Source organism: Heterodontus francisci, chromosome 2, assembly GCF_036365525.1.
Source record: "Heterodontus francisci isolate sHetFra1 chromosome 2, sHetFra1.hap1, whole genome shotgun sequence".
Taxonomy (NCBI): domain Eukaryota; kingdom Metazoa; phylum Chordata; class Chondrichthyes; order Heterodontiformes; family Heterodontidae; genus Heterodontus; species Heterodontus francisci.
The window spans coordinates 204416199-204430724 of record NC_090372.1 but is presented as its reverse complement, the minus strand read 5'-3'; the positions used below and the strand labels follow the sequence as shown (position 1 = coordinate 204430724).

At 44.6% G+C, this 14526-nt stretch overlaps 1 protein-coding gene across 5 annotated transcripts in view; it reads right to left on the bottom strand.

Moving 5' to 3' along the window:
• xylb (xylulokinase homolog (H. influenzae)) overlaps positions 1 to 14526 on the bottom strand; it is a 319204-nt gene that overhangs the window by 258547 nt on the left and 46131 nt on the right. For all 5 annotated transcript variants that reach the window (XM_068015166.1, XM_068015134.1, XM_068015149.1 and 2 more), the window contains one exon: positions 84 to 156. In XM_068015166.1, coding sequence (XP_067871267.1) covers positions 84 to 156 — 73 coding nt within the window. The remainder of the gene's footprint in view (positions 1 to 83; positions 157 to 14526) is intronic.

The following is a 14526-nucleotide window of genomic DNA, read 5'->3' as shown; positions in this document are numbered from 1 at the left end:
GGAATCATCTAAACTAACTTGTTCTGTCAAACAGGAGCACAAGGAATAAGTTAAGCAACACACTTGTAATAAAGTACACTTACCATCACTATAATCAATTGCCGCATAGTCTCCAAGAAATAGGGAAGCAACAAAACTACTGACCAGAGAGATTCTCTACAACCAGAGAGATAAAAAGAAATGTTAGTGCTTACAGACCATTAAAACACAAAATCGTCTGTCAAAGTCATCTACTCAGCTCACATTCAATAAAGTGAGCATAGATTGATCAGAAATAACAGGATAAAGTGAACCCTGCATGGAACAGGCAGCACACACCACTATAGGATGACAATGGAAGCGTGGAGTAGTTTCCTGAATTAAACTGAAATCATACTTACTGTGATCCTGAATTTGGTAGCTACTGGTTGTAGGTTAACTTAGCCTAGAATTACCTTTTCTACTCACGTTTTTTTTAAACAAAGTGACTTCTGACAACGTATCAGGTGCCCCAACATCAGAGCGCTCCCAGCTGCACACATGCACAGAACGATATCTTGGTGGTAGTAAGGTGCTGCGCATGCACAGCTTACGTTCTTGTTAGGATTAATTTGCGCGTGCGCTCGATAACGTCATCGTGTACTGGAACATCATCCCGCTTCTCTTCCATGCCCGTCAGCTCGCCACTCGCTCCCGGCATCACCGCTGCCTTCCCACAGCCACAGGCTCTCCGCTTAAACCCCCGTCCCCTTGTCAGCCACTTGCTCCAGGCCGCGCCGCTTCACCCACCCCCCATCACTTCTCCCCCCCCACCCATGTTCCCTCCCACTTCCCCCTCTATACCTGTCTATCGCTCGCAGTCTCCTTCCCCTCCCCTGCCTATCCCTATATTGCCACTCTCTCTCTCCCCCGCTTCCCCTGTGGAAAGCAGGAACGGGGTGCGGGGGATGGAGAAATGGGAAGGAGCAGGGTAGAGAAGCGGGACGGAGCAGGGAGGTGTGGGGAGGAACGGATTGGAGGGGGTTGGAGAAGCGGGAGGGAGCAGGGTGGGAGAAGCGGGAGGGAGCGGCGGGGGGGGTGAAGCGGGAGGGATCGGGGGGCCAAGTAGAAGCGGGGGTTGGGGGGTGAGGAAGAGAAGCGGGAGGGAGCGGGGTCAGGGAGGATAAAGCAGCAAGGCTTCTGGAGCAAGTGGCCGACAAGGTCGGGGGGACGGGGGGGTGGGGGTGGGGGGGGGGGGGGTGGGGTGGGTGTTGGCGTTGAAGCAGTGAGTGCAGCAAATGGCTGACAGGGACGAAGTGGGGAGGAGGAATGAGTGGACGACAGGGCTGGAGTTTGGAGCAGTGAGCAGCTGATGGGGATGATGCGGCAAGGGGGAGTGAGTGGCTGACAGGCTGGGGAGCAAGGGGTTGAAGCGGGCAGCATGTGGCTGAGGGAAGACAGCGGCGACGCCGGGAGCGAGCGGCAAGCAGGCGAGCGCGGGAAGCATCACCGGGGAAGAGAAGCGGGATATTGCTGTGGGTGGAGTGGGATCACAGCGATTGAATTTACTTTGTTTTTTGGTAATAAATTGAGCAGAGCCATTTTTAATGCTGGCAGTTGCCTAAAACGTCGCAGTGACATTTCAGTGCATGAGGCTGCATTTGCGTATGTGCAAGTACTGCGGCACCCATTGGTTGCGTTGTCAGCAAACGCAGCCTTTTGTTTTTAAATACGTTCCCAGACACGAACTTCAGTGTAAGCTGAGATGAAAATAATCCTCCAGGGTTTATACCATAACTATGCCTATTCAATTAGTTTGCTGCACCGTATTAAGATACCTGTCTGATAGACCAGCAGAGTTTCTTCCAAAAAGGTTTGTGCTAAGCATGAGCAGGTTTATGCCAGCCAATGTAAAACAGCTATATTAGCCTATATTTATTGAGGTTTATAAAAATATTGTTTTTGCTTTCAACAATTTCACTGCCTACCTTTGAATGAACCGAATTCCCCACACAGTAAAGCTGTAATTTACAAATTCCACTCTTGCAGAGTGCAAACTGCAACATTTCTGCCTTTATTCCATATAATTAAAACAAAAAGCTTGGGTAACTGGAAGCTGTCCTCCCTCACCAAGATTTAAGATACAAGTCTGTAGAATCTAAGTCAAACTTGCTTTGATAGCTGCAACAACTTATTTGAAATGTTAATAAAAGTGAATTAACAGAAATAGTCGCAAATGGTTTTAGTCTCTCTAAATACTGAGTCGTTAAAGTGTTTCTAGCATTTTGCGCGCTATTTCATTTTCCAGCATCTACAGCAGGGTTGTCCAACAGACAGCCCACCAAAGGTTTCCGTCTGGCCCACTCATGTATTTCAGAGATAAGAAATTTTCCACTGTCTTCTTCTTTCAGCCCTGTTTTTTAAAACATCGTGCTATCAGTTTCACAGCTGACAAGTGCAGACTTTGGAAACAGTGGCTTCTGAACTTCGGACAGATTCGGGGTTTTCCAGCGGGTTCCAACATTTGTTTTAAAAGCTACCGGAAAACCCCGAATCTGTCCAAAGTTCAGAAGCCACTGTTCCCAATGTCAACACCTGTCAGCTGTGAAACTGAAAAAACTGACCAACCACAAAGCTGCTGCACTGAGCACTCCCACTCTCTGCAACTGTCAGAGTAGGAGTGTGAGAGGTGGAGAGAGGGGGGGGACAGAGAGTGAGAAAGGGGGGGACGGGGGGGGGGGGGGGAGACAGAGAGAGTGAGGCGGGACAGAGAGAGGGCGGGACAGATAAAGAGGAGGGAAACAGAGAAAGAAAGAGGGGGGACAGAGGGAGAAAGAGGGGGGGACACAGAGCGCAAAGGCAACACAGAAAGGGGAGAACACAGAAGGGGAGAACACAGCGTAGTGAAAACAGAGCGGGAGAACACAGGAAGAGAGAAAGAGACAGAGACAGAGCGAGAAGGAGAGAGACTGATCAAGATCATTCCTGACAGATGGGCATCTATCTGGAATACTCCCCATCACTACAAGAAGTGTGCGGACAAACATTGACTACTGGTGCAAGCAAAATAATGCCAGGTATCTCACTAAATCAGTGTCCAACATGGTGATGAGAAAGTATGTCAATAAATTAATATTCTCATTTAAAGCTTCTTCACAAAAATGCACGTTGTTTTTTTCATTAATAGTAAGATCATTTTTTAATGCCCTTATCTTTCCGAAATTGTCTCACCAGCCCCATATGTAAGATAAAAGTTGTAATGTGGCCCCCTCACTCGAAAAGGTTGGAAAGCCCTGATCTACAGTATTTTGATTTTGTGTAAATTTCTTCAACTGTTTGCAGGTTTACTTACTTGAAAATAAATGGTTCGAACAGAAGAGAGCACCCATGACATAAATCACAGCTTGGGCTGCTAGCATCTCATTTTGAAGGTCTACCAAGAAACAAATCTGATTTTGTTTTGTTCAGTCAAATGTGAAGTCTTATTGCTTGACAAGAGCCTATAAAAAATACCATTCCAAAGATGGTATATTATTGTGGACTGATTCTAGTTTTATTGTTTTTACATTTTGAATTGTTTGAGTGCTGTAATAAGTTTGACCAAAATAGTTTAAGCATGTGCACATTAGTCTACCAATGTATTACTTTAGCCCTTGGGAAGAAAGTGGTGAACATCGCACATATTTTACATATATGGCACAGGCGACCTTCAGGAGGGAAACAGTCTTGCCTAAGATTTTGTGCATGCTCAGGAGTAGAGAGTCGACATCACTGTTGGCAGGAGCTCAGTGTCTCACAGCCAACGAACAGAGCACACAACCTTCATCTGGCAGAAAATGTCTTCAGTTGCGGCCGACCTCCGAACTGCCCCACTCTCCCTCGCTCCAGTTACTGTCGTCATCTCTCAGGGAAAAAGGCTTCCAGCACCCAGATAACGAATGTGAGATTGAAGGTTGTTAACTGGGTTTCAAAACGTTTTGAAACAACAGCCATGCGGTAACTGAACCTCCAGACTGGGGAGACCAAACACAGATGAGCTGATCGCTTTGCTAAGCAACTCCAATCAGTCCACAAACGTGACCCAGAGCCTGCAGTCGCTTGCCATTTTAATTCTTTGTCCCACTCCCATTCCAACCTCCCTGTCCTCAGACTCCCTCTCTTCTAATAAAGATATTGGAAGCTCAAGGAACAGCATCTCATGTTCAGGCACTTTACAACTTTCCAGACTCTGAGTTCAACAATTTCAGATCACTGCCATTGCTCCCATTTGTTCAGACAGCAGCTGCTGCTAACGATTCTGCTGTTTCCATTTACAGCTTCTCCAGACCCATCTTTTGTTTCTTTACTTGTCTCATATCTACCCATTTTTACCTTGCAACATCAGCCCTTTGTCATTTGTCATCATCCCTTTGCCTTCTACCATATCACAAACCTTCCTGTTTATTCTTTCCTCCCTTCCCTCACAACCACCAGCACCCTGCTTTCTCTGCCTCTGTACTTGTTTAAAACCAGTTAGATAATTTTCCAGTTCTGACAAAAGTTCTGAGCTGCTGACCTGAAACGTTAACTCAGTTTCTCTTGTCACAGATGCTGCCTGACCTGCTAAGTATTTCTAGTATTTTCAATTCATATTTCAGTAGGTGAACCTGCTGTTCCTACATATCAAACAGAGATTCACAGTCTGTCCTTTCATATAGAATATCTAACTCTACCGGTTAACAGAAAAGGGAATCCAAAAATCTTCTACAGGCGTAAAAATAGTTAAAGGGTTGTAAGAGGAGGTGTAGAGTTGTTAGGGACCAAAAAGGGTATCTACGCATGGATGGAGGCAGAGGGCATGGCTGAGGTACGAAATGAATACTTTGCATCTATCTTTACCAAGGATGTTGGGTGAAGGTGGGATGGTGGCAGAGTGGTTTAGGTAGAGAATTCCAGAGCTTAAGGCCTTGGCAGCTGAAGGCATAGCCACCAATGGTGGAACAATTAAAATCAGCGAAACTCAAGAGGCCAGAATTAGAGGAGTGCAGATATCTTGGAAGGTTGTGGGGCTGGAGGAGAATACAGAGATAGGGAAGGGAGAGGCCATGGAAGGATTTGTAAAGAAACATGACTATTTTAACCGGGACTCAATGTAGATCGGCAAGGACAGAGGTGAAGGGGGAATGGAACTTGGTGCAAGTAAGGACATAGGCAGCAGAGTTTTGAATGACTTCAAGTTCATGGAGGATAGAATGTGGGAGGCCAGATAGCAGTGCGTTGGAATAGTCAAGTTGAGATGTAACAAAGACATAAATGATGGTTTCAGCAGCAAATGAGCTGAGGTAGGACAACGCCAGGTGATGGTACAGAGGTGGAAATAGGCCGTCTTAGTGATGCTGCGGATATGACACCAAGGTTACGAATAGTCTGGTTCAGCCTCAGATAGTTGCCAGGGAGAGAGATGGAGTTAGTGGCTAGGGAATGGAGCTGTATTGGGGACTGAAAACAATAGCTTCAGTCTTCCCAATATTTAATTGGAGGAAATTTCTGCACATCCAGTACTGAATGTCAGACAAGCAGTCTGATAATTCAGAGACAGTGGAGGGTCAAGAACAGTGATGGTGAACCAGAGCTGGGTGTCATCAGCATACACGTGAAAATTGACTTAGTGTTTTTGGATGATGTCGCCAAGGGGCAGCATGTAAATAAGAAATAGGAGGGGGCCAAGTATACATCCTTGTGGGACACCAGAGGTGATAGCAAGGGAGCAGGAAGAGAAGCCATTGCAAGTGATTTTCTGGTTATGATTAAATCGGCAAGAATGGCTCACGTGGAGCATAAATACCGGCATAGCCCGCTGGGCTAAATGGCCTGCTTCTTTGCTGTAAATTTTGTGTAATTATGCAACAGCAAAAATAAGGACAACTTGCTGATCACAAAAGCCTCAGTTTGCCTATGGAAAATGCCATCTCACCATGAGCAGGAAAGTAATTTTGAGGAAAGAGTTCAAAGTAGCAAACTTCATATTTTAATTTACATTGGCCATGTTGCGATGTGGAAAGGAAGGAGTTAAGGCAAAAAATGACCAGAAAGAACAGTGGGAAACATGATGTAATGAGCAGAAGACAAAGGCCCTAATCACTGCAGCAATTGGGATTAAATCAGCAGCTTGTAAACTCATTTACCATAGGCCAAAACTAGAAGTGGGTGAGATTGCTGAGGATAACACAAAGAGAAGATAGGGTGATGCATCACATAAGGCAATGCACAAACTTATGGACAATCATGAAGTTAAGGGACATAAGCAGGAGATTTGAATGTGTTAAAAGGTATGATTCGCTTAAAGCTATGATACTGTCTGAAGAGCTCATGACTAGGTTTGACTGTATCCTGCTTATTGCATTGTATGTAAATACTTAATTGGGGGAGAGCCAATTTCAATGGGGTGAGAACATATCTGGCCCAGGTAAATTGGAATCAAAGACTGGCAGGCAAAACTAAACTAACAATGGACTGCCTTCGGATACATAGAACATAACAGCGCAGTACAGGCCCTTCGGCCCTCGATGTTGCGCCGACCTGTGAAACCATCTGACCTACACTATTCCATTTTCATCCATATGTCTATCCAATGACCACTTAAATGCCCTTAAAGTTGGCGAGTCTACTACTGTTGCAGGCAGGGCGTTCCACGCCCCTACTACTCTCTGAGTAAAGAAACTACCTCTGACATCTGTCCTATATCTATCACCCCTCAACCTAAAGCTATGTCCCCTCGTGTTTGCCATCACCATCCGAGGAAAAAGACTCTCACTATCCACCCTATCTAACCCTCTGATTATCCTGTATGTCTCGATGAAGTCACCTCTCCTCCTCCTTCTCTCCAATGAAAACAACCTCAAGTCCCTCAGCCTTTCCTCGTAAGACCTTCCCTCCATACCAGGCAACATCCTAGTAAATCTCCTCTGCATCCTTTCCAAAGCTTCCACATCCTTCCTATAATGCGGTGACCAGAACTGCACGCAATACTCCAGGTGCGGCCGCACCAGAGTTTTGTACAGCTGCAGCATGACCTCGTGGCTCCGAAACTCGATCCCCCTACTAATAAAAGCTAACACACCATATGCCTTCTTAACAGCCCTATTAACCTGGGTGGCAACTTTCAGGGATTTATGTACCTGGACACCAAGATCTCTCTGCTCATCTACACTACCAAGAATCTTCCCATTAACCCAGTACTCTGCATTCCTGTTACTCCTTCCAAAGTGAATCACCTCACACTTTTCTGCATTAAACTCCATTTGCCATCTCTCAGCCCAGCTCTGCAGCCTATCTCTGTAACCTACAACATCCTTCGGCACTATCCACAACTCCACCGACCTTCGTGTCATCCACAAATTTACTAACCCACCCTTCTACACCCTCATCCAGGTCATTTATAAAAATGACAAACAGCAGTGGCCCCAAAACAGATCCTTGCGGTACACCACTAGTAACTAAACTCCAGGATGAACATTTGCCATCAACCATCACCCTCTGTCTTCTTTCAGCTAGCCAATTTCTGATCCAAAGCACTAAATCACCTTCAATCCCATACTTCCGTATTTTCTGCAATAGCCTACCGTCGGGAACCTTATCAAACGCCTTACTGAAATCCACATACACCACATCCACAGCTTTACCCTCATCCACCTGTTTGGTCACCTTCTCGAAAAACTCAATAAGGTTTGTGAGGCACGACCTACTCTTCACAAAACCGTGCTGACTATTGCTAATGAACTTATTCTTTTCAAGATGATTATAAATCCTATCTCTTATAACCTTTTCCAACATTTTACCCACAACCTAAGTAAGGCTCACAGGTCTATAATTACCAGGGCTGTCTCTACTCCCCTTCTTGAACAAGGGGACAACATTTGCTATCCTCCAGTCTTCCGGCACTATTCCTGTCGACAATGACGACATAAAGATCAAGGACAAAGGCTCTGCAATCTCCTCCCTGGCTTCCCAGAGAATCCTAGGATAAATCCCATCTGGCCCAGGGGACTTATCTATTTTCACACTTTCCAAAATTGATAACACCTCCTCCTTGTGAACCTCAATCCCATCTAGCCTAGTAGTCTGTATCTCAGTATTCTCCTCGACAACATTTTCTTTCTCTACTGTAAATACTGACGAAAAATATTCATTTAACGCTTCCCCTATCTCCTCTGATTCCACACACAACTTCCCACTACTACCCTTGATTGGCCCTAATCTAACTCTAGTCATTCTCTTATTCCTGATATACCTATAGAAAGCCTTAGGGTTTTCCTTGATCCTATCCGCCAATGACTTCTCGTGTCCTCTCCTCGCTCTTCTTAGCTCTCCCTTTAGATCGTTCCTGGCTAGCTTGTAACTCTCAAGCATCCTAACTGAGCCTTCACGTCTCATCCTAACATAAGCCTTCTTCTTCCTCTTGACAAGCGCTTCAACTTCTTTAGTAAACCACGGGTCCCTCGCTCGACAACTTCCTCCCTGCCTCACAGGTACATACTTATCAAGGACACGCAGTAGCTGCTCCTTGAATAAGCTCCACATTTCGATTGTGCCCATCCCCTGCAATTTCCTTCCCCATGCTACGCAACCTAAATCTTGCCTAATCGCATCATAATTTCCTTTCCCCCAGCTATAATTCTTGCCCTGCGGTATATACCTGTCCCTGCCCATCGCTAAGGTAAACCTAACCGAATTGTGATCACTATCACCAAAGTGCTCACCTACATCTAAATCTAACACCTGGCCGGGTTCATTACCCAGTACCAAATCCAATGTGGCATCGCCCCTGGTTGGCCTGTCTACATACTGTGTCAGAAAACCCTCCTGCACACACTGGACCAAAACTGACCCATCTAAAGTACTCGAACTATAGTATTTCCAGTCAATATTTGGAAAGTTAAAGTCCCCCATAACAACTACCCTGTTACTCTCACTCCTGTCGAGAATCATCTTCGCTATCCTTTCCTCTACATCTCTGGAACTATTCGGAGGTCTATAGAAAACTCCCAACAGGGTGACCTCTCCTCTCCTGTTTCTAACCTCGGCCCATACTACCTCAGTAGACGAGTCCTCTACAATTGAGGTACATTCCAACAAGGGGGAAAGGTAGGGTAAGTAAAGCCAGAGCTCCCTGGATGATGAAAGAAATAGACAGTAAAATAAAATGGAAAAAGGGGACGAATGACAGATGTCAGGTTGTCAATACAATTGAGAACCAAGCTGAATATAGAAAGTTCAGAAAGTTTCAAAGTGAAAAAGGAAATAAGAGAAGCAATGAGAGTATGAGAAGAAATTGGTGGCTAACATAAAAGAGAATCCAAAAATAGGCATAAAGATAGTAAAAAGGTTATAAGAGGAGGTGAGGGGTTGTTAGGGACCAAAAAGGGTTTCTACGCATGGAAGCATGGGCATGGCTGAGGTACTAAATGAACACTTTGCATCTATCTTTACCAAGGAAGATGCTGCCGATGTCATAGCAAAAGTGCAGATAGTTGAGACACTGGATGGGCTAAAAATTGCTAATAAGGACGTATTCGAAAGTTGAGCTGTACTTAAAATTGATAAGTCACCAGGACAAGATGGGATGCATCCAGGGATGCTGAGGGAAGTAAAGGTGGAAATTGCAGATAAGCTTCCGATCCTCCTTAGATACAGGGGTAAATAATGGGCAGGCATGTGGCAGATGAAATTTAATGCAGAGAAGTGTGAAATAATACATTTTGGTAGGAAGAACAAAGAGAGGAAATATTAAATAAAGGGTGCAATTCTAAAAGGAGTGCAAGAACAGAGAGACTTGGGGGTATTTGTACACAAATCATTGAAGGTAGAAGGGCATGTTGAGAAAGTGGTTAAAATGGCATATAGGATCCTGGGTTTTATAAATAGAAATAGAAAGTACAAAAACAAGGTAGTTATAATGAAACCTTATAAAACATTGGTTCGACCTCAACTAGAGTACTGTGTCCAATTCTGGGCACTGCACTTTAGGAAGGATGTCAAGGCTTTAGCGAGAATATCGAAAAGATTTCCAAGAATGGTTCCAAGGATGAGGGACTTCTGTTACAAGGATAGATTGCTGAATCTGGGGTTGTTCTCCTTAGAGATGGTTGCGAGGAGACTTGATTGAGGTGATCAAAATTATGATGGATCTAGACAGAGTGGATAGAGAGAAATATTTGCCACTGGCAGAAGGTTTGAGAACCAGTGAACACCAATTTAAGGTGAATGACAAAAGAAACAAAGGTGACATGAGGAAAAGCCTATTTTACACAGCAAGTGCTTTGGATGTGGAATGCATTGCCTAAGTGTGTGGTGCAGGCAGATTCAATCATGGCTTTCAAAGGTGAATTGGATAATTATCTGAAGTGTAAAAAAAATGTGCAGGGCTACAGGAAAAGGGCTACAGGAAAAGGGCAGGATAGTGGGACAAACTGAGTTGTTCTTGCAGACGGCCGGCACGGACACAACGGGCCAAATGGCCTCCTTCTGTGCTGTTACCATTCTATGGTTCTAAATAGAGGCAAGACAAGAAGCAAGGACCAATGCAGCCTATTATTTTACCCTTCAGATTTAACTTCATTCAACATCAAGATCTGACAGAGATTTTCAGTCAGCTCAATAAAGAAATAACACCACAGAGATCCGAGCTATAATCTAATAATCTAAAATACAAAGAGAACACAGAAACAGTACTAAATAACAACTTGAATTTAGAGAGCAGCTTTAATGTAGAAAAAGCATCCCAAGATGCTTCAGGGGTTTAAGGAAAAAAAAGGCCACCACGCCAAAGGAGCAGACATATTAGAAAGGGTGCCCAAAACCTTAGTCAAAGACAAAAACAAGAAATGCTGGATTTCTTGTTTTTGTTTCAGATTTCCAGCATCCGCAGTATTTTGCTTTTACCTTCGTCAAAGAGTTGATTTTTAAGGAATGTCTTAAAGTAGAGAGAGAGAGAGATGGGGAAGTTTCCCACATTACAACAGTGACTACTCTTCAAAAATGCATAATTGGCTATAAAGTCCTGAGGTTGTGAACGTCTCCAAATAAATGCAAGTTCTTCTTAGTATTATTAGGTGTTGCTGGGAAGTAAGATTTATCCACCTTAAGGCATGCTCACTGCTTTGTCTCGGGTCAGTCAGCATTAAGAATCCTGATTCACATAGATAGGTGAAGGAAAAATAGCCTCAAAGCCAGCTGTACTATTTCTAAAAAAGTCACACTGTATGGAATTAGAAACAATTAGAAAGTGGCTTTTGGGAAAATACCAGTGCCAGTGTTTGATTAGGGTTGGCATCCTTCCATCTATGAAAGATGATGGACATGCAGCAAACAATCCATTTATGTGGAGTGTCCTCTCCTGATGCACCTTTGCTAATGGCTGTGAAAGCCAATCCTCGAGAGACAGGTTCTGCCACTAGTACTGCACGTGAATCTGCCAAGTGATGCTGTGAGTTGTTGTTTTTGCCATTGGCACCTGTTGCCAAGCTGCTGTAGCAACTGGTCATCGTGGTAGTGCACACCAGTCCACAGGATGTGTCACCATTTCCCTCTTTCACCAGCATGTGACTCACAACGGCAATAGTCGACATTTAGGGCCCTCATGCCATGCTTGCAAGCATCTTTGAAGCAGAGCTTTGGGCCCCCATTGGTCGTCTGGCCCGGCTACCTCACCATACAGAAGGTCCTTCAGTATGTGACCATCTTCTATCCTGCGGATGTGTCTGATCCACGAAGCCGCCTCTATTTGATTAGTGCCAACACACTTGGGATTCTGCCTTTGAGAAGACTGCTGCATTTGTGATTTTGTTCTGCCAGGATATACCCATAACGAGCCACAGACAGCGAAGATGGAAATTATTGAGCTTCTTTTCCTGGTAACTGCAAGTAGCCCATGTTTCACTGCCATACAGCAAGGTGCTGAGAACACAGGCCTTATAAACCATCAGCCTGGTCCTATGGGTCAGCTTGGTATCATCCCATGTATGTTCACAAGTCGGCCAAAGGCGACAGCTGCTTTCCCTATGCATGTATTGAGCTCTGCATCAAGGGACAGATTGTCTGACACTGTGGAACCAAGGTAGCAGAATCTGCAAACCACTTCCAGTGGGTGTTATTTAGTGTGATCTGGGGCAGAGATGCAACACCTTGTCCCATGACCTTTTTTATTGACACATAGTCAAGGAAAACAAGTTACAGGCACGGGAGAGACAGTCCATGAGTCTTTGTAGCTGAGTTTCCGTGTGAGCAATTAGTGCAGCATCATCAGTGTAGAGGAGTTCTCTGATCAGGACGAGATGTGTTTTCAACTTCGCTTTCAGCCTTGATAGATTGTAGAGTTTGCCGTCTGACCTAGTGTGCAAGTAGACTCCTTCCATATCTGCAGGGAAAGTGAAGGTCAGGAGCATGGAGAAGATGATGCCAAACAGAGTGGGGGTTAGGACACAATCCTGTTTCACTCTATTCTTCGCTCTGAAGCTGTCAGATGTAGAGCCATCAAACTGTACAGTGCAGTGCATGTTGTCATGGAAGGAGCGGATGAGACATAGGAGCTTCAGTGGACAACCAATTTTTTCCCAAAATCTTGCAGAGCCCTGCTCTGCTGACTGCGTTGAATGCCTTAGTGAGATCTACAAGAGTAAGGTAAAGGGATATACTCTGTTCCCTACATTTGTCTTGTAGCTAGCATATGGAGATGATCATATCCACATAGAACTGCCGGCGCAGAAACTGCACTGCCAGGTACACTCAGTCTGCAAGTAAATGGAGTCTTTTAAGTATGACCCAAGCAAAGGCCGTCCCCGTGACGCTAAGGAGTGAGATGCCCCTGTAGTTGTTGCAAACTCTTCTGACGCCTTTGTTTTCGTATAGTGTAATGATTTTGGCATCACGCACTCCTGTGGAAGAGAGCCTACTTTCCAGCAGAGAAGGCGAAGGTCATAAAGGTGTGGCAATAGATGGAGGTTTCTGTGCTTGAGCAGTTCGGCTGGGATTCCGTCCTTGCCCAGCGCCCTTCTGATCGCTAGGCAGTCTATGGCCTTCTTGAGCTCCAATGATGAAGGTTCTTCATCTAACTCATCCATGGCAGGACGTTGCGGGAGAGCATCGAGCGCAGACTGGGAGATGTCTGACTCACAGGAGTACAGCTCAGACTAGTGTTCAGCCCATGGCGACATCTGTTTATTTCGGTCTGTGAGTACTTCACTATCAGCCGATTTCAGGGGAGCAACTTTGGTGATGGTAGGGCCAAGCGCCCTCTTGATCCCTTCGTACATTGCTCACCGATTTCCTTATGCACATGCAGTTTGGATTTTTTGACGTAAGCTGATCCAGTGTTTGTGCAGTTTTTCCCTTCCCTTTGCACATCTGTCTTGGCTACTTTCAGTGTCTTAGCATTTGAGTTTATGCTGTGCATCATGTAGGCTTTGTTTTTTTGCATCAATGGCATATCATCTCCGCTGAGTAGTTCTCAAAATTCCTTAAAATGGCTCCTGGACAGTCAGCTCCCTCGGGAGCTCCTCACACTTCATGTCTATCTGTGGCCATCTGCTGCCATCTGTTGCTCTTCCTCCCCATTAAATCCTTTCTTCTGCTATCTAAGTTTCCCTGATTCTAACAGTGGGTGCATTTTTAGCCCAAACATCAAGTTAACGATTAGTTTAAACGGCCTCTGTCTGATGGCACAAACCCCATCCCCCGACTTTACGTTGTGAACTCTGGTAAAGATCTGGTTAAAACCTGAATGTGGTTTTTCTCTCAAATCTGACTTCAAATTCCTGGCTTCACTGGACATCAAGATCATGTTTCTGCGCTGGACTACATTGGAAAAAATATAAGTCTCTGCTTCCGTCTATAATCTGCCGCCATTTTTTCATTTTTCTGATCGGTGAGCGATGAACAAGATCTGGAAAAATCTAGATCTTCTTTGAAACTTGGCAGTGTTTGATTAGTCGCTAATTTAACAATGCTCTCTCCTTTGAAGGCAAACTGCAAGTGTTAGCTTGATAAAAAGGTTCCTGACCCAACTGATTCCTTTGTTCTTTCCAGATGGTGAAAAAGACGAGGCAAGTGTTCTGCTTGCCCAATCAAGTGTTGAACAAGCACAATCCCTTGAAATTTTCAGCAGACAGGAAAATACCTCCTTAAATTAATCCCAAAGTCCCAAAAAGGCACAGAGATCCTTCTCCATCTGTAAAGACCATAGCGTAAATTTACACATGAATGTTTCTCAATAGAAAATGCACTGGAGTCACCCTGAATGAGACACCTTTTCTATGAAGAAAAGGGCAACTCACTGATTATGCATAGTGGCTCAAATCCTTTTAAAAGAGTGAAGGACCTGAACATAAAATGAGATTTCCCAGTTATAGGTTTTAGACAAACCTTAGGTAAAATGCACCACCAATGCATTAAGATCATCACTAACAGAAAGGAATATTCCTGATGAGGATTGTTTCTTTAAAGCATTATTTTTCTCTACAAAATTACATTTGCATTTAAGAGTAGCTGGTTTCTCAATTTCTTGTCTGAAAAACATTACATTGCAAAGGAAGA